Raw genomic sequence first — 20,602 nt, 5'->3', positions numbered from 1 at the left:
AGCTTAGAACGGTGTTCGCGTAGAACATCAGATAACCAAGGGGCAGAAGGGGTGTTAAGGGCTGGCCTGGAAGATAAGGGACAAACAGTGTCTAAACAAGATGTAAGAGTGGAGCAGAAAGTATCAGTAGCACTGTTATCATCCAAAGATGCAAACAGTTTAGGGGAAGGAAGTGAAGATGAAACCATTGCAGATAGCCGGGTGGGTGAAAGTGTGCGTAGGTTACGTCAAAAGATGACATGTGGAGGGGTAAGTGATGTGGCAGGGACCATGTTGAGGTTAAGAGTGAGGAGGAAGTGATCCGACGTGTGCAGTCGAGTAACCAGAACATGATCAGTAGAGCAGTGTCGTGTATAAATAAGGTCCAGTTGGTTGCTTGATTTGTGAGTAGCAGTAGTTGACACTCGGTTGAGATCAAAAGAGGCAAGCAGAGTGTGGAAATCAGCAAACAGAGGTTTCCAATACTGGATGTTGAAATCTCCAAGCATAACTAGGGGAGTACCATCCTCAGAAAAGGTTGAGAGCAACACATCTAATTCATCCAAAAAGTTACCTAGTGGTCCTGGGGGTCGATAGACAACTACACAATGTATTTTAAAAGGGTAGGTAACAGTAACTGAATGAGATTCAAAGGAGCTGTTGATACCCAAAGATGGTAAAAAGAATTAAATTTCCAATCATTAGAGATGAGCAGACTAGTACCTCCACCTCTTCCAGTCAAGCGGGGGGAGTGGGAAAATGAAAAATTATTGGAGAGTGCTGCAGGTGTAGCAGTGTCCTCTGGTTTGATCCAGGTCTCTGTTAGGGCCATGAGATTAAGCTTTGAATGACTAATAATAGAAGTAATGAAATCAGCTTTGTTTACAGCAGACTGGCAATTCCAGAGACCAATAGAAAAAGAAAGTAGTGTATTAGCAGATATAGGCAAAGTGTGCAGATTGTTAAGATTGCGCTGTCTACATTGTGTGATGTGTGGTTTGCGAGTGGTAGTGATAGTAGGGATCTGGAAACACATAGTAAGACTTGGTTATAAACAAAAAACAACTGAAACAGAAATGAAACAAGGAGAAGGAAAAAGAGATTAATCGAAACAATACTTATATTCCCTGCCAGTGTCCCTGCCCGGTGGAGTCGCACGGTAGAGTCGATGGTCTTTACACTCTTAGGTCTTCACACGAGGAGGGCTTAACTGCAGGGCTGCCGCGACCGCTGCCGCGGTATACTAATCTTTTTAAATTTTTTTAAATTTTTTTTTAATCTTTTTTAATTTTTTAATTCAGAAGAGGAATCCATAAAACATTTTTTGAATGTTTATTTACCCAATCATTTTGGATTAACATTGAATCTCTGTGTTAATTGTGCGTGCAATTGAATAACATGCGCTTTGAGCACCGTTTCTGCGCCTGATGCTGAGGGAAATAGAGTGCACTTTTTAAATGTCTTCCCTTGTCTCTCACTGTGGATTTAGATAAATAAACTAAATAAATGAGTTGATTAACTTGCTTTGATCGAATTAGTCTCATTATTTAAGATTTTTAATTTAACTGTCAGCTCAAACATTCACAGCAGAAGCCTGGGAAATGTGTTTTGATTCTTGATATTTTTTTCATAAAGTTTTCTTAATTTAACAACAACATACTTAGACAATCATAACCATAATAAAACCACAGACAGCAAAATAAATACATAAATAAATAAAATAAAACTTTTATTTAAAATAAAATCTATTATATAATTGTCAGGGTTATAGACCTGTCTGTGTGTGTTTTTGCTCCGTGTCCCAGTTTCTGTCTCGCGTTGATAGTGTTAATTTGACTCCAGGTGTGTCTAATTCTTCTACAATTATCCTGTGTTCAAAAGGCAGTTTGAACACCATGTGCAGAGCGCCATGGTCCGAGGACGGCCCTCAAGTGAATTTCACTGCCTTTGACACTGACGAGAAAATGTATCTCTGTTCCCTGCTGGTTCCCAGGAGCTTATCACCAGTGCCACTCCTGACCCAGAGACCAGTCCACCATCTTCCCATGGTACGGAGCATTAACCCGAGCCCACCGATGATAGAGAGCCATTTCCCACCACGATCTGTGAGACAGAGCAAAGCAATGTGCCAGAGCCGGATTCAGAGCCCACCACAAGTGAGAAAGCGATGGACAGTGTGAGCACTGAGAGGAGCTCTACCCCCAGCATGGAGGCTGACGATGGCGGGGCGTTGGTGCCAAAACAAGGAGGGGGATCTAATATACTGGGAATCTGATCTGGAGATCAAACTGCCCCATTTCCTCTCTTCATTGTTTCCGCTGGTCCTGTCCAGCCCTTCTTCATCCTTGGTTTCCTCGTCAAGCCCTGAGGGGGCTTATGATCCTCCAGTGCCTGCTCCTCAAAGGTACCTCCAGTGCCCACTCCTAAAACACTGCCCTCCAGCACCTCCTCCTTGAAAGCACTCTCCCTCCCACCCACTTCAGCCTCGTCCTCCCTCATTCAGCCGGTGACACCTTGGTCGGGCGTTGACCCAACATCGCATGTGGTCTACTCTCCTCTGGCTATGCATTGTCGCTTCATCCAACCAGCTCCATTGGGCTCCTTTCTCCTGCCAGCTCCACCTTGGTCCTCAGTCACTCTGGCTCCACTGTGGATCTCTGGATCTCCACATCCGCCTCGGTCGTCAGAACCCTTGCATCCACCTTGGCCCCCTGGATCCTCGGCATCCTCCTGGCTCATTGGCTCTCCTTCTCCATCTTGGGCTCCTCCTCAATGGCTCCTTCCTCCATCTGCTCTACCATGTGTTGACATCATGGCTTTGGCCTGGGTCCAGCTGGACTCTTCCTCCTCCAACCCTATCCTGTTTCCTCCCCGCTCCTTCCTACATGTCCTCCCTGGTCCCTCCTCCCAGATATCTGTCCTTCTCTGGAACCTCCCCCATGCTCCCACCCATGCCTCCCTCTGTTGGTGCTACAGTAAGAGGATGCACTTTCCGTGAGGGGCAGTATGTCAGGGTTATGGACCGTTCTGTGAGTGTTTTTATTCTCTGTGACCAAGTTTTTGTCTCTCGCTGATTGTGTTAATTTGATTCCAGGTGTGTCTTGTTCTTCCACAATTATCCTATGTTTAAAAGCCCTAGTCGTTTCAGTCAGTGTTGGTCTGTTCTGAACATCTTTCCATGTGTTCCTGTGTCTCCTACGTTCTCCTTGTGTTTGGATTTTTAAAGACTGTGATATCAAAGAACTCTTTAATTACTTGTGTCTTGCTGTCCTAAGTGAATTGTTACAATAATGAACTGACAGCCAATTTAAGGAAACCAAAATATGGACTCTTTTGCAAAAACCCATTAAGAGTGAAAGTGACATTCAGCCAAGTATGGTGACCCATACTCAGAATTCGTGCTCTGCATTTAACCCATCTGAAGTGCACACACACAGCAGTGAACACACACACCCAGAGCAGTGAGCAGCCATTTATGCAGCAGCACTCTGGAAGCAGTTCGGGGGTTCAGTGCCTTGCTCAAGGGCACCTAATTCGAGGTATTTTCAGCTCGAGATTCGAACCCACAACCCTAGGGTTAGACGTCAAATTCTCTAACCACTAGGCCATGACTTCCCCTTGAGAGCATCATAGTAACATTTTGCACCAACTGTAAGCAGTTCCAGTTGCCTCTCAAACAGACTCTCTCCAGTTCCTAACACACACAATCACCAAACTCTGATAAAAAAGGTTGCGAGCATTGTGTTCGGGGTAGGGTTATGACCCATCTGTGATTTCACTTGTGAGGCCACCTATTACCAATTCACATGCTTGTTGTGTAATGTTTCAAAACAGTTTAATTTGGATATTCTATCATTTCACTTTTATTTAGCTTCTGTCCCAATTATTTTGGCGTGTGTTGCAGTTATCAAAATCAAAATGTGTTTATAACTACAAAATACAATGAAGTTTACCAGTGACAATTCTGAATAAAATCTTCTTTTTAATTTTGTCAGTTACATAAAGGTAACAGGGAATTAACAACACTCCCTGCACACTAAAATCCTGATGGGAACCTCCCATGGAGTGCCGTCAAAGAGAGAAATCAGGTCAGAGAACCATACTCAGCCCGGCAAGAATGGGACTACTAATCACAGAAGGAGACCGTCCCAGCACACTCTCTCCAGAACTCCTGGGAGCAGAGCAATCAGGGGAAAGGCATACAGATGAAGCCTTGGCCAAGTCTGTACAAAGGTATCCAGCCCCAATGGAGCTGGATGTGTCAGAGAGAGAGCCACTTTACAGACTGCAGGCAGGGTGGCCACTCATGACCGCACCCCAACCGGTGAGGGACACATCCGTTGCTAGCATTATGCAGTGACAAGGAGCTCCTTGCTCTGAGATGAACTTGCCTGTTTGCGTGCTGAACTTCAGTGCCCTGACTGAGCGGTTTAAAAGAAACACATCTAAAATAGGACACAACACCTCATCCTTCTGTGTCTGTGTCGTCTCACTACAGTGTGCAGGACCCATTGAGACACATTTGTCAGTAGTTTTCAAGCTGCCAAATAGTCCACTAAGGAAATCAGTTTATAGAAACTGATCTCTGGTGTCAGCAGAGCAGTTAGCTCGGTGTCCTGAAGCAGCGCACCAGCAGGAGATAGCCAAACTAGCAGCTCTGGAAACCTCAATGGAGGTCGCGAGCCTCTTAGCACTGCTACGTTTCCGGGTGGTAACTGAGAGAAGAACTCGCTGGAGACTGCTGCGCCCTGGAACCCCTGGCAGATCGATCTCCTTAGGAGCACGGAGGAGAGACGGGCACTTTGTAATGCGGTTTACACCACTCTTCCCCAGAGGGGTCTGCCCTCCGAGTTCCTGAGCCACAGCATCAGGACTCTCAAAGCTGAAGTCTCCTATTAAAAACAACGGTCCTCAGACCCAGATCATCTGCTAGGAAGACTATACCAGAGCCTGCTCAGGGCAGAACCCAATGAAGCACACATGGCAGGGGCTCCCACACTGCCTTGTGACCTCCTAAGTGAACCAGTCTCGCGAGACTGGCCTCTGGTGCGTCTAGAGCAGCTAGCTCTGTGCCCTGAAGCGGCGGACCATACTAGCTGCTCTAGAGACCTCCACAGAAGAAGCGAGCCTCTTAGTACTGCTATGTTTCTGGCCAGTAACTGAGAGAAGCACTCGACGGAGACCGCTGTGCCCTGCAACACAGACATGGTTGGCAGATCGATCTACTGAGGGCACTGAGGAGAGACGGGCACTGTGTAATACGGTCTACACTGCTCTTCCACAGAGGGAACTAGCCCTCAAAAAGTCCTATGGCTTAGGCATCAGGACATTTACGATGAAGACTATCCAGTGAGAATGACATTCTGCAGAACCACCTTCCGCTAGAAGCCTTCGGCATGGGAGAGTCACTCTGATTCTAGACTCTGCTGAGTACGAGAAGTGACACCCCCAGCACAAAGGGCTGGAACACGGTAGGTTTGTGACTGCTCCGTCCAGCAGCCCTTGCTGACCCCCTCAACTTCCTCAAAGGAAGAGTGGTAAACACGTGTTCTCACTCAAGAAACTGTATCCAAAGAGTTCTGGAACTAGGGAACACGGCTGGAGATAGGATGAGACTTCTCCAATCTGTCTGCCAGATCATGTGCGATCCCCACAATCTATGTCACCGCCATGCCTCAGCAGTAGCAGGACCACAACCGCAAGATTGCATGCACAGACACACCCCTTGAAGCGTGCCCAGCAAGAACGGAGCACTTAACAGTGAGAAAAGCACAATCAGCCAGGCACAGTCAGGCAGAGAACTGCACCCTCTCACCGGGGGAAAAATACTTCAATGTGGGCTTCCGAACCCCCAAGAGCGGGCACCAGATCTGGTGGTTAAGGAAGAAGATAGGGACTTGCCCATCTACATTCCTTCCACCTGGATCCGAAAGCAAAACCTGTGAGCATAACCACCACTCTGCCTTGCAGACAACAAACAAACTGTGTGTGACCCTACACCTTTTTTTTCTTTGCGGGCAGGGAACACACAGCCTGGCTGCCTGCTCTCGTCCAAAACTTCTCTTTACTGAAGCATTGACGAAATGGCTTGAACCTTAATTAAACACACCTGATCTGAATCAGGGTTCAAATTAAACTATGCAAAACTGTGTCTGTCAAGAAGCTGAGTTTGGTGCCACTATCCTAAATGATAAACTTCTCATGTCATTCCAAATATCAGAAAACATAATTCACTAACTTTGAGATGTGTCCTGTAGTCAGAGCGCTGATGATCCACTCTAGATCCAGAGTTTTAAAGGGAATCAGTATAAGACTTGTGGAGTTGTCTGAATCGGTGGCGCTCTCTGGATACATAAGGTGATGAGTAGTCTTATAGCCAACATCCTCTTCAAAACCTTGTGTTGGAGCCTGGTTCATTCTGTTAATAAACCAAAGTGCACACACTTTAACATAATGTTATAAAGTATTTCACAGTTATGTGCATGTCTGGTATAGTAGGATGGTGTGGCATATTTATAATTATATATTTCAGCTATATTGCAAGGTTGATTACTGCTAAATTCTGTTGATTATTGCCAAAATTTCTACATTAAAACTTGCTTGAATTTTCCTGCTCTGACCCACAATTAAAAGTGGGATATACAGTAATTAGCACTTGGTGATTTTGCAAAAAATACAAATTTTTACATTTTTAACTAGTCAACTTAAAAATGTAACTACAACATGATTCAACTTACTTTTTCTTTATTAACCCTTTAGTTTTAAATTCTATTCCAAGTGCAGCACACATGAAATTGTCAACATGATGTAAATGTTAAACAAATCACTTGTAAAATATCTTTGAAGAAAATATGCAAAAACTACAACTACATATTATGCCAACTTTTCTTATATATGTGTGTTCAGAAATAATAGAAGGGAAAATTGTTTTAGGAAATCTCAAAGAATAAGGTATAACACCAGCAGACTTTTATTAACTATTAATGTTCTTTAAAAACAACAACAACGGCTTTCAGACTGTCACCATGATGCATACATGAAATATCAGACATACAGTTATATACGATATACTTCAAATTAAGTTAGTTTTCATTCTTCGTTTCAGGGCAAAAAGGCTGAGTGACAGTAAACTGTTAACAAACTTTTCAACACCCCCCAACTGCTGTAGATTAATGTAAACATGTCATGACGCTTGCACCAAGTCAAGTATCTTGTTTGCATTAAAAAAAGAACCAGTCCATAATCAGTCCTTTAAGGGAAGTGCGAATGGCTCATAGTCTGAGAACTTTAGCATGATGTGGAAAAAGAATATTGGTAAGTTTGTTACTTTATTTTATTAGTGTTCATTTATTTTATTAAACTGAATAAATTGTTACACCTTTTTATATTGTATGTGGTTTCATGTCTTACTTTTGATACATAATAAACAAAGGTTTATTATCGTATATTCATTTGGCTTTTAATTTACTGTATACCCTTTAAAGTTCCTTATTGAAAGAACTGCAGCAGCAGCAGTTTGGTGTAACATTTATTTGAAACACATGTATTTGGTACTTGCTACCTTATAACTTTACTCTTTACTTTCATTCTTTTCATGGCTTTGGAAAACTTGTCTCGGATGTTTCTCTGCTTCACTTTTTGCATAACTCCGGGTTGTCGACACCTAGCTTCGTTGCAATTTCTTTCTAGGAATTTAATACTTACTCTGAATCTTTGAATTCTGTCCGGGAACGATCGTACAGGTGCGGATATATCTGTGCAGCTCAGCTATTCGACACTGCAGGGTATTAAGGAGATGTTGCTGTACTGTAGGACCTCCATAGAATGAGGAACGAACCGAGAGCAATAATGTTGAGATTCAGAACACACCCATCGATTGTGTTATCGCCACGGACCAATGGTTTCTCTCAAAGTTATTTAGGAACCAAAGCAAACTCCCCCAGACAGTTTGCTTTGGTGAGCTGTTTCAAACTGCCGAAATGAACTCAAAACAAAATTTGTTTTGGCCTGATTTAGTTTGAAATTATGTCATATCAGTTCGGTTTTCGATTTCGTTGGAAGTATACCGGGGCTTTAAGCCTAGTAGTTCTTTGCAGGTTTTTTTTATTTCGATTGCACTGCTTTTCCATTATCATTTCTGTGTAAACATTGATGTGTTTGACTGTTGTGCTCACGTCTCTTGCAGTGGCTCATGCATGAAACGCAATTCTTAAAACACGGTGCTCAAGTTAAAAGTAGTTCACTCCCATCTTCTTGAATGTTTTGCCTATTCCACTGCCCAAGTCAGATCTTTGTCAACATGGCAAAACATTACATTCTAATTAATCTATAAAATCAGGGGAAATCACCCAGCCCTAGGTATAATATTAATTACCAAAAATTCATGAAACAGCAATCTTTTTTTTCATAGGATGTTACAACCCAATAACTGTAGCAGGTATAAAGAACAATCAGATACAATAACAATACCATAAAAAATGTCCATAAGTTCACAAAACATTTCTTGTCCATACAGAATTCTGGGCTCTCAAAGGACATTTGTGATTCAAATAATATTTTGAGGAGCCCAAATGGTAGAAGCCAGTACTGGAAGAAGTACATCCAAACACACGTCTTTTTTACATACATATAGCAAGAAATTCCTATTCAACGTTTACAGACATGATACATTCATTTTTAATAAATTATTGAAATTATTATTCCTCTTTGATGTGTAGAAAAAACAGTTGTTTACCGTATGACAAAATCACTGGAGTCGATATAGGACCCATAACGGGTCCCCCGAAGATTCCCAGAATTACCGACTACAGAGCATGATCGACAGCGATCTGGATGCGCATCAACATAGCGTTCCTCAGCAGGGATCAGCTGGAATAATCTGTCCAACACTATGGTTAGATTGGATGGGCTCTCCTCAGCCTGTAGCCCCTACACACAATATACACAGAAAGGACAATATAGAGATGAATAACCAAATCATGAATATTACATTACTACTACTACTCATACTACTTCTACTACTAATAATAATAATAATAATAATTTAGGAATAACTAAGAAGCCTGGTGTGTTTACTATTGATGTAAAAAGGAGAGATAATACAGTATAACAGGATCACTTGGAAACAAAAACAGATGCTATGTTTTCCAAATATTGTGCAGTTCTTAGATTTGGAAGAACATTACATTACATTTACATTTACATTTACATTTACATTTATTCATTTAGCAGACGCTTTTATCCAAAGCGACTTACAGATGAAGACAGTGGAAGCAATCAAAAACAACAAAAAGAGCAATGATATATAAGTGCTATAACAAGTCTCAGTTAGGTTAACACAGTACACGTAGCATGGGATTTTAAATAATAATATAAGAAATAAAAAGAAAACGGATAGAATAATAATAAAAAAGAATAGAGCAAGCTAGTTAGAGGTCTTTGCACATACACACACACATACATATACAATTGCATAATGAATGAAAAGAAAATAGAATATAAAAAGATTAGAAAGGTAGTTAGATTTTTTTAAGAATAGAATTAGAATAGTGAATGTTAAAGTTAGAGGGTCAAATAAAGATGGAAGATCATTATGTGGCAGAGAAGTGCAAAACAAATCACAATTCTGAAAACAAAACAAGAAATTACAAACGCAAATGTGAACCCACCCCCCCCCCTCATCAAAAAAACACAACTTGACCCCAAAGAACTAGTTAATTATAGACCGATCTCGAATCTCCCTTTTCTGTCCAAGATACTAGAAAAGGTAGTATCCTTACAATTATATTCCTTCTTAGAGAAAAATGGTATCTGTGAGGATTTCCAGTCAGGATTTAGACCATATCATAGTACTGAACCTGCTCTCCTTAGAGTTGACCTGCTCTTATCATCTGATCGTGGTTGTATCTCTCTATTAGTTCTTTTGGATCTTAGTGCTTTGTTTGACACTATTGATCACAACATTGTTTTGCAAAGACTTGAACACTTTGTTGGAATTAATGGAAGTGCATTAGCATGGTTTAAATTGTACTTATATGACCGCCATTAATTCGTAGCAGTGAATGAAGAGGTATCATATCGATCAGAGTAAGTAAAGTGCAGTATAGAGTACCTCAAGGCTCAGTACTAGGGCCGCTACTCTTCAGGCTTTATATGTTACCCTTGAGAGATATCTTCAGGAAATATGGTGTTAGCTTCTTACTGTTATGCTGATGATACTCAGCTCTATATTTCTTCACAGCCCGGTGAAATACACCAATTTGAAAAACTAATGGAATGCATAGTCGATATAAAAAACTGGATGACGAGTAATTTCTTACTGCTAAATTGGTGTTAGGTGAGGTGAGGTGTTAATTATAAGACCTTAAAACTCTGCATGTCAAGTCAAGTCAAGTCACCTTTATTTATAGCGCATTAGACAAAATACATTGCGTCAAAGCAACTGAACAACATTCATTAGGAAAACAGTGTGTCAATAATGCAAAATGACAGTTAAAGGCAGTTCATCATTGAATTCAGTGATGTCATCTTTGTTCAGTTTAAAAAGTGTCTGTGCATTCATTTGCAATCAAGTCAATGATATCGCTGTAGATGAAGTGACCCCAACTAAGCAACCCAAAGGCGACAGTGGCAAGGAACCAAAACTCCATCGGTGACAGAATGGAGAAAAAACCTGGGGAGAAACCAGGCTCAGTTGGGGGGCCAGTTCTCCTCTGACCAGATGAAACCACCAGTTCATTTCCAGGCTGCAGCAAAGTCAAATTGTGCAAAAGAATCATATGTTTCCTGTGGTTTTGTCCTGGTCTCCGCTGTCTTTCAGGGCTGTAGAGGTCCTTTCTAGGTGCCGATCCACCATCTGGTCTGGATACGTACTGGATCCGGGTGATTGCACTGACTCTCTGATCTGGATACAGACTAGATCTGGTGGCTACGGTGACCTTGGAATAAGAGAAAAAAACAGACTAATATTAGCGTAGATGCCATTCTTATAATGATGTAGCAAGTACATTAGTTTTTATGGGAAGTGTTCCCGGTTCTGGTTTACCTAATTAATGCAGCCTAAAAATACTTTAACGCATTTGGATATTAAAGGTCCGGTTCTTCGTGATCCCATGTTTTAAACTTTAGTTAGTGTGTATTGCTGTTGTTAGATTATAAATAATATCTGTAAAATTGTAAAGCTCAAAGTTCAATGCCAAGCGAAATATTTTATTTAACAGAATTCGACTACAACGAACGACCCGTTTGGACTACATCCCTCTAGTTCCTGCAGTAATGATGTCACTAAAACAGTTTTTTGACTAACCTCCCCCCCATGACTACACAAAAAGGGGGCGTGGTCTTGTTGCGCTCCGACGGAGAAGAGGAAGAGCTGCGTTTGTGTTTGCTGTTATTTTCATCTCTGAGTCCAATCACCTTTGTTTGGCCTTCCCAGGGACGCTGTACTTAGAGATCAATGGTTACAATTTATGTTTAACTCGGTTCCCGAAAATTATAATCCACATGTAAAACTATGTGCAGCACATTTAGCTGAGGACAGCTTCCTCAATCTCAATCAGTTTAATGCCGGATTCGCACAAACATTATTCTTGAAAAATGGAGCAGTTCTCTCTTTGTCTGGAGAAGGCTTTGTTTATGGACAACAACCGGTAAGTGTATTTTATTATTTAAGTTGGTGCGTTTAACAGTTTCTGTAACTTGAAAACTACACACGAAACATGAACACATTATATTGCACACTGTAAACACAATCAAAGCTTCAAAAAAGCACGAAAAACGAGACCTTTAAAAGCATATTAGTATGTTATGTGTAAACCAGGTTAAAGAGATGGGTCTTTAATCTAGATTTAAATGCAAGAGTGTGTCTGCCTCCCGAACAATATTAGGTAGGTTATTCTAGAGTTTAGGCCCCAAATAGGAAAATGATCTGCCGCCCACAGTTGATTTTGATATTCTAGGTATTATCAAATTGCATGAGTTTTGAGAATGCAGCGGAAGTGGAGGATTATAATGTAACAGGAGCTTATTCAAATACTGAAGTGCTAAACCATTCAGGGCTTTATAAGTAATAAGCAATATTTTAAAATCTATACGATGCTTGATAGGGAGCCAGTGAAGTGTTGACAGGACCGGGCTAAAATGGTTATATACTTCCTGGGTCTAGTAAGAACTCTTGCTGCTGCATTTTGGACTAGCTGTAGTTTGTAGCTGTAGTCGTGTCACCCGGATCCAGTATGTATCCAGACCAGATGGTGGATCGGGACCTAGAAAGACCTCTACAGCCCTGAAAGACAGCGGAGACCAGGACAACTAGAGCCCCAGATACAGATCCCCTGTAAAGACCTTGTCTCAGATGACCACCATGACAAGACCACAGGAAACAGACGATCCTTCTGCACAATCTGACTTTGCTGCAGCCTGGAATTGAACTGCTGGTTTCGTCTAGACAGAAGAGAACTGCCCCCCCCCCCCCCAACTGAGCCTGGTTTCTCCCAAGGTTTTTACTCCATTCTGTCACCGATTGAGTTTTGGTTCCTTGCTGCTGTCTTAGTTGGGGTCACTTTATCTACAGCGATATCGTTGACTTTATTGCAAATGAATGCACAGACACTATTTAAACTGAACAGAGATCACATTACTGAATTCAATGATGAACTGCCTTTAACTGTCATTTTACATTATTGACACACTGTTTTCCTAATGAATGTTGTTCAGTTGCTTTGACGCAATGTATTTTATTTAAAGCGCTTTATAAATAAAGGTGACTTGACTGGACTTGACCAGCGACATATGCATATTTCCAGTCTTAGTAGTAGTAGCCCTTTATTGTCACTAGTCACAAGTACCAGAGAAATTAGCCATTACCTGTCCATACATACACAACATACATACAATATGACAAGGGGGTAGATAGAACAGGAAGACAGGGAATTGAGGATGAAATACAGAATAACATTAGGGAAGTGAGGAGAAAAAAAACAACACCTCCTTTTGGGAGTACAGTATGGGAACAGGAAAAACACCTCAGCAACAAAAGCACATAATCAATACACCATAAACACATGACTTTGCAACTGGGGATGGAAATTGGGGGGGTCGAGGTAATCCAGTGCAGGCAGCAGCCGTCCTGTCCTGCAGCCATTCTCGGCGCTGGTCACAGGCCCGCTTGAGAGACTGGCGGTACAAAGTGGCAAAGGCGAGGGATGGGGGAGGGGGAGGATGAATGCATATCTGTATATGTGTGTTTGTGTGTGTGTGTGTGTGTGTATGTATGTTAGAGTTTGTGTATTTGTATGCCTGGAGAATTGCAATTCAATCTAGGTGCCTCAGTCCGCAGATTGTGATAGCGTCAGAGCAAGTTGCCATGGAGACAGCCTTGTTCAGGTCCCACAGAGTCAACATCAGCAGGTGTATGTGGAAGAGGGGGGAGGAACGCAAGAGCGTCTCACTGCAGAGCTCTTCCAGGGTTGTTGTTGTTTCCAGCAGCGGCCTTGGCCGAGGCCCGTGCTGGTAGAGGGAAGCCAAAAGAAGATAAGATTGCGATTGTTTGGTCTTGGGGCGAGTAGCCACATTCCAATTCCACGGCTGCTCTTTTTGTCCATTTCTGGTCTCTGATCGATTCAATTGATTTTTCTAAAGCTGTGAGCTTCTCCATGATGTTATCCATGTTGTGTTTCATCTCCATGTTGTCATCCATATTGCGGTTAATAATCTCAGTCTCAATGCTGACCGCTCTGCCCACTGCTTCGATCAATGACAGGCAGCCTTGTGAGCCTTTGACAGCTGTCACCATTTTCTTAATTCCTCGATAAACCAGGGCAATGCCTAATCCAATCAGCAAAAGACCTGTTATCATGGTTCCGAATAGGTTGATATAAAGTCCTCCATGGAAAGAGCCGCCAGACACACAACCCGCCACCTCTCCCATGCGTCCATTGTGTAGACAGCTGCGAACGTTCCAGCAGGGCAGTCAGGTTCCCCCGAACCCAAGCTTCTCGCCGAGAAGATGGTGTCAATTGCGTTAAGAGACCAGTTATCAAATCCATGCTTTTTAGTTGGAGAGCATTGCAGAGAGAGTCTCTCAGAATATACGAGACGAGGAGCAAAGCAGGGAAGGTAAGGGAGAGGAGAGGGAGAGAAAATGTGACCGCCTTCGTTGAGAGCCAGAGGGGATTAGTCTTGCAACGTTCGCATCTACTGTAAGGGGAAACTTAATATGAAACTTGGCTAGATAAAAATAATTAATGTTTTTTTTTCTGATTAAAAAGCGGATAGTGGTATATCAAAGACAAGACTCAAACATCCCCCTTACATTATTGACATCTTTATGGAAATTCACCAAGATACAACGCGGAGATTGCTTCATTCTAATGTCTTCATTAAAATACAAATGTGCAATACTGTACATTTTCAGAGAGTTGATTTTGTTCTAACTGCTCTTTATCAAGCGCAGCGTTAGTTCAGTCAGGCCACGGAGGCAAGGCTGAGAACAGCTGATGGGGTCAGCTGTCAAATCGCTCCAATCACCACCTCACTCCTATTAGACACTGGACATATATATACGTGGGACTACTGCTCGGTAAGTATGCTCAACGGCTCGCAAGGCTCAAACTGCTCACGAGAGCCATTGCTCGCTCAGGAACTATCAGACGGCGAATCTATCTCCATAGGAAGTGTTAAATCAGGTTTTGGCAGGATTCCCACAGAGTATCTCACAAGATTCAGTCGTGAACTTAAGCGAATTCGGCGTGTTGTTTGTCAAGCAACAGACTGAATTGATATGAGCGAGCTCTTGATATAGATACTTTGCACGCAATTCATCGTCAAGAGTGTCATACGACCGAATCACAACTTTAAACAAGATCTGCTCCCCACTGGAAGAAGCTATATATTCAACAAAATCAAAGCATCCACGAACAACCGGCAATTCCAACTTTAATTCATCTCTGGACATCTTCACGAAGCTAAGCAAAGTTATTTCATTTTTACTGCCTAGTGCTATTTGGCGAACATGCTTCAGACATTGCTTATTGTAAAAGCTATTGTACAGTTACATTTCGAGGCATGCTATCAATTACCACACCGGTAACTCAGTTAAATATACCCACGAGCCTTGTTAATCTGTGGTCAAGGCTGTTGATATAATGGCTGCTGCTTCAGGCTCATCTATGGGAGTTGCTTTCATCAAACTTATCTGATTACTCCAACACACTGGGTTTAATCAGTGATCTGCTGTTGCTCAAACACGGTCAAGTGCTTAATACTACATGTACAGATCATAATTTTGCTCGTATAAATGCTAAAACATCTCGGACAAGGGCTTATGCTGTTGCCTAAATTAAAGCTGACAGGGTAATAGTACGGGTGTTCGAATCCTCCTAAATGCTGGAAATGAATGCAGTGTTTTCAGGGTTAATTATAAGCGCTTGGATTTAAATAAGTGCCTGGAAATGCGCGCATTGGATTAATATTTGCTTCTTACTGAATGGGTAACCATGGTTCATTTTCTAAGCAGCTCTGCTCGAGTCTGCGCCTGTGGCTGTGGAGTGCTCTATTAACGCGAGCCCTCCTATAAAAAAATTTATAAAATAAAAAATAAATAAACCTTCCCTGCTCAGTTAAACTACAGTTATCAGGGAGCAAGAACCTCCATAAGGAACCATACCGCCAAAGTTAACTGTGTTCAATAAACTCAAGTAAACTTGCAAAAGTGGTTCCTGTCTGAAATGAGATCAGAAAACTGTCAAACAAGATGCTCTGATTTCTGCATTTCTGATTTCTTCATTCCGATTATTTTAGACAATATTTTATTAACTTTATTTAGTATAATCATTTATAATGGTATCTGCACAATCTAACAATTTTATTGTGGTAGGTTTGCATTTATATAAAAAAATGGTGTTTGCATTTCCCTGTTTATTTTTATTAATATCTATCCAGGGGTGGATTAACAATCAATCCAATCAATTCCCCAAGGATGAAATCAAGTCCCGCCCTCTAATTTCAGATGTCATTTCACATGGATAGACATAACAGTAGAGAGAGAGAGAGAGAAAAAAACTATTGCTATTTCCATTTCATGCAGACTTTAATATCCATTGATATCATCGACTTTATTATACAGATATTATTTAAACTAAACTGAGCTGGATGATGACAACATCACTGAATTTAATGATGAACTGCCTTTAACTGAAAACTATTTATTTACTATTGTCAGTTTGGATTATTGACACACTATTTTCCTATTTAATATAATAGTGACCTCAAATAGTCGACGAATCGATGCTTTGATTCGAGGAGCCTGATTGGACTACCAATCTAACAGTCGAATATTCGCGGTGTGTTATTTATTATGCCATTTTGACTATATGGGGGAGCTCAAAAGAAATTTTTTTTTCCCAATAAGTTAATATACAATCTATTATGATAAAGCTGTAAGAATCTGAAAAGAAATAAGATTCAAATTAATATTTTACAGTGCGCAAATAAATCCAAACATCCCTATAGATTTATGTTTCACTTACCATAATCTGTGACTGACAGAGGAGCATCTTGGCAGCAGGGATTTAAAACTTGATTTTATTCGACAAGGTAGGGTACAATTTATTTCAAAACATTTCAGCCAATGTATATATATATCGTGGATATATTATTTACCTGATATAAGATTCATTTGGTTTTGAATCAAGCGCTTCATTGTAGTACTACGGTGATATCTCTTCAGCGCACAGTGTGAGCAGGTCAAACTACAATGCAGAATATTAATAACTATGACTGGGACTGTTATTGTAACGATGAGCAAGAGATGTTCGGATCCATATGCAGAACTTTTATTAAGAATGGTCAGAGAGGCAATAATCAGTAACAGCATCAGGTATGTCAGGGATAACCAGAATCAATAACAGAAATGAGCAGATGTCGGGGCAGGCAGCAGAGAATCAGAGTCGGTAAAACAATCCAAAGGTCAGGTACGGAAGGAACAAAACAAGGAAAACCGCTCGGAAATGTCAGACAGGCTAAACAAGACTTTGCAAAGAGTAGGCGTGAGTGTGTTGCTTATATGTGTGTGCGTGTATTAGCTGCAGGTGTGTGTGTGTAATTAGATGCAGGTGTGTGTGCGCAATCAGTCCCAGGAATGAGGCAGGATGGGAAATGGAGTTCTGAATGAGTCCTGAGTGAGTCCTGAGTGGAGAGCCCTCTACTGAAGCTCACAGGCACTCCAGGGACGGAAGGCCAGGTCCGTGTGGAAGTGCAGTGGCCAGGGACCGGGGCAGAGCAGGCGGAACTGGAGCCCTTCCTGGATCTGACATGGGAAACAGGGACCCGCTCTTTGCTTAACTCGGGAACAGGGCTTAACTCAGGAACAGGGACCAACCATGGGCTTAACTCGGGAACAGGGGCCAGCCATGGGCTTAACTCGGGAACAGGGCTTTAATCAGGAACAGGGGCGTGCCATGGGGTTACTCAGGAACAGGGCTTAACTCAGTAACAGGGGCCTGCCGTGGGCTTAACTCGGGAACAGTGACCCGCCATGGGCTGAACTCAGGAACAGGGGCCCGCCATGGGCTGAACTCGGGAACAGGGGTCAACCAAGGCAGAGCAGGTGGCGTGGGAGCCCACCAGAGTGAAGCAGGTGGAGCTGGAGCCCACCAAGGCGGAGCAGAGGACCACCACAGCCGAGCAGATGAGACAGAAGCCCACCAGGGCAGAGTAGAGGACCACCACAGTGGAGTCGATGGAGCAGGAGAGCAAGTCTGTTCAGGTAGGCCTGAAACATAAACAGGTTAATGGCGGCCTCCGTGGCTGTGATGAGGTGGTTTGGGAGTCCCCAATGGTAACCATGATTTAACTGGTTCATTGAGTCCAAAACGGAATAAATCTTTAAACAAAACTTCATCGTCTAGAGGAACTTGATACACCAACTCACAGAACTGTTGAACATAGTCCTCAATAGATCGATCTCCTTGCCTTAGACTTAACAGCTGGTCGACTGGATCTGTGTTTAGGCTGGATTGGTGAAAGGCTGACATTGAAACCGGAACTGATACCTCGGTGACGAGGGGATACCGGGCTGCTGGATCCTGGTACAGCGAAGTCTTCTGTAACGATGAGACAGAGACGTTCGGATCTATATGCAGAACTTTTATTAAGAATGGTCAGACAGGCAATAATCAGTAACAGCGTCAGGTATGTCAGGGATAACCAGAATCAATAACAGAAACAAGCAGATGTCTGGGCATGCAGCAGAGAATCAGAGTCTGTAAAACAATCCAAAGGTCAGGTACGGAAGGAACAAAACAAGGAAAACCGCTTGGAAATGTCAGGTTAAAAAAGACTACGCAAAGAGTAGGCGTGAGTGTGCTGCTTATATGTGTGTGTGTGTATTAGCTGCAGGTGTGTGTCTGTGTGCAATCAGTCCCAGGAAGGAGGCAGGATGGGAAATTGAGTTCTGAATGAGTCCTGAGTGAGTCCTGAGTGGAGTACCCTCTACTGAAGCTCACAGGCACTCCAGCTAGAGATCGTGACAGTTATATACATACTATTATAATGAGAAGACCATTATACTAAAATGCTATGAATTTTTTGAGTTTAGCTGCCGTGTTTCTGCACATTGTTTTGTGAAGAACACGTCCACAAAAGGAGTTCGCATTCAGAGCCCCGCAGATATGTTCAGGAAGCATATTCTATATAAAATTATGAGTTGAATTGCATTGATTAAAAACTTGCTATCAAATGCGTCACTCTACTAGTCATCTTCAGTGCGCGCAGCTAAAAACAGAAATGCAGAACATTAACTGCTAACGTTTTAGGCTAACGTTATAATGAGAGCACTATTGTAAAAAATTGTTAAATGTTGTGGTTTCGCTGAGTTTACAGGGTTAGTTCATAGAAAATTCAATAGTATGTAATTAATAACTCACCCTCATGTCGTTCCAAACCCGTAAGACCTGGCTGACACTCCCTCTGAGTTAAAACAAACCAATATCCCGGAGTAATTAATTTACTTAAACAGTACACTGACTGAACTGCTGTGAAGAGAGAACTGAAGATGAACACCGAGCCGAGCCAGATAATGAACAAAGATTGACTCATCGGTTTTCGGATCACCAGTAGTTCTTTCGGACAGTTTGATTCAATAAACCGGTTGAAGAAAACAGTTCACCGGTTCTTTTGCGCTCAACGTAATGGTGTCATTGGCGATGATTGCCCTTCAGTCAAGCCTTCAGTTTACCCGCGCTCATAACATTAGCACAGAATCAGTTCAGAATCAATCACCAAAAGAACCAGTTCGGTTCAGACGCTCTGTGTGTATCGCACATATCATCAGCTCCTCGGTTCTCGAATCGGACGAGTCTGACAGAAACGGTTCTTGACTCGAGAACGAGTCAATCTTTCGTTCATTATCTGGCTCGGCTCGGTGTTCATCTTCAGTTCTCTCTTCACAGCAGTTCAATCAGTGTACTGTTTGAGTAAATGAATTACTACAGCATATTGGTTTGTTTTAATTCAGAGGGAGTGTCAGCCACATTAAAAAAAGTTAACAGCTTAAGTCATTTGTGCGTATTGGAGACGCAAACAGTTTAAAACGATTCAGTTCGATTTGGTGAACTGGTTCAAAATGATCCGGTTTCATCGAATGATTCGTTCGCGAACCGGATATCACACTGCAGAGATTTGAACTCTCTCACAACAGACACGGAAGAGAAGACAATGATGAATAAAGTTGTAGTTTTTGCTATTTTTTGACCAAAATGTATTTTCAATGCTTCAAAAAATTCTAGCTGACGCTCTGATGTCACATGGACTACTTTGATGATGTTTTTATTACCTTTCTGGACATGGACAGTATACCGTGCACACAGTTTCAATGGAGGGACTGAGAGCTCTCGGACTAAATCTAAAATATCATAAACTGTGTTCCGAAGATAAACGGAGGTCTCACAAGTTTGGAAGGGCATGAGGGTGAGTTATCAATGACATAATTAAAATTTTTCGATGAACTAACCCTTTAAGTGTTAGCTATCTGTTCATCCAAACATAAAACATTATTTACCCCGTTTATTCTGTATCTGCAAGGTGTTCATTACACATTTTCCCTTTGTGTTAACATCAGTAATTATGACTGTCGAATGTCTAAATTGACTCTTGTTAATGTATTTTGCCCCGCCCCCAAACATATGGTTAGATTATCAGTGCAATGTTGGCAAGATTCGAAAATTCAGATTTGACTATAAAAATCCTTAGTCGGGGACACCCCTAATTTAATACTGTGAAGTGTGACGATCACGACCCAGTAAGACACAGGGAGAGAGAGAGATCCAATTGCAGATATGTTTATTGGGGTAATCCAAATCGTGGTCAAAAACAAGCCAGGGTCAAAACCAGAATGTAGTCCAAAAACAAACAAACAAAGAACAGGAAAGAAAACGGACCGGGAACTCTGAATACGAGGAAACTCGGAGGACGAGAAGACAGGATCATGAAAGTAAAGGACTCCATCCAGACAACAGTAAAGGACTGGTAAATATAGGGAGGCTAATGACAATTAAGTGAAGGCGTCTGGTGCAATTAGCAGGAGTGCAATTAATGTGATGAAGGAACAAGTTTAGTGGGAATTGTA

General features: G+C 41.9%; 1 protein-coding gene across 1 annotated transcript in view; it reads right to left on the bottom strand.

Moving 5' to 3' along the window:
• The window catches only part of LOC132145725 (CMP-N-acetylneuraminate-beta-galactosamide-alpha-2,3-sialyltransferase 1-like), an 85,674-nt gene that overhangs the window by 58,031 nt on the left and 7,041 nt on the right, over window positions 1-20,602 (bottom strand). The window contains exons 2-3 of the mRNA XM_059556946.1: window positions 8,714-8,907; window positions 6,218-6,397 (exon numbers count right to left, since the gene is read on the bottom strand). Of these exons, the coding sequence (XP_059412929.1) occupies window positions 6,218-6,397; window positions 8,714-8,907 (374 nt within the window). The remainder of the gene's footprint in view (window positions 1-6,217; window positions 6,398-8,713; window positions 8,908-20,602) is intronic.

This window comes from Carassius carassius, chromosome 8, assembly GCF_963082965.1.
Source record: "Carassius carassius chromosome 8, fCarCar2.1, whole genome shotgun sequence".
Classification (NCBI taxonomy): domain Eukaryota; kingdom Metazoa; phylum Chordata; class Actinopteri; order Cypriniformes; family Cyprinidae; genus Carassius; species Carassius carassius.
This window is presented reverse-complemented; position numbering and strand designations above follow the sequence as displayed.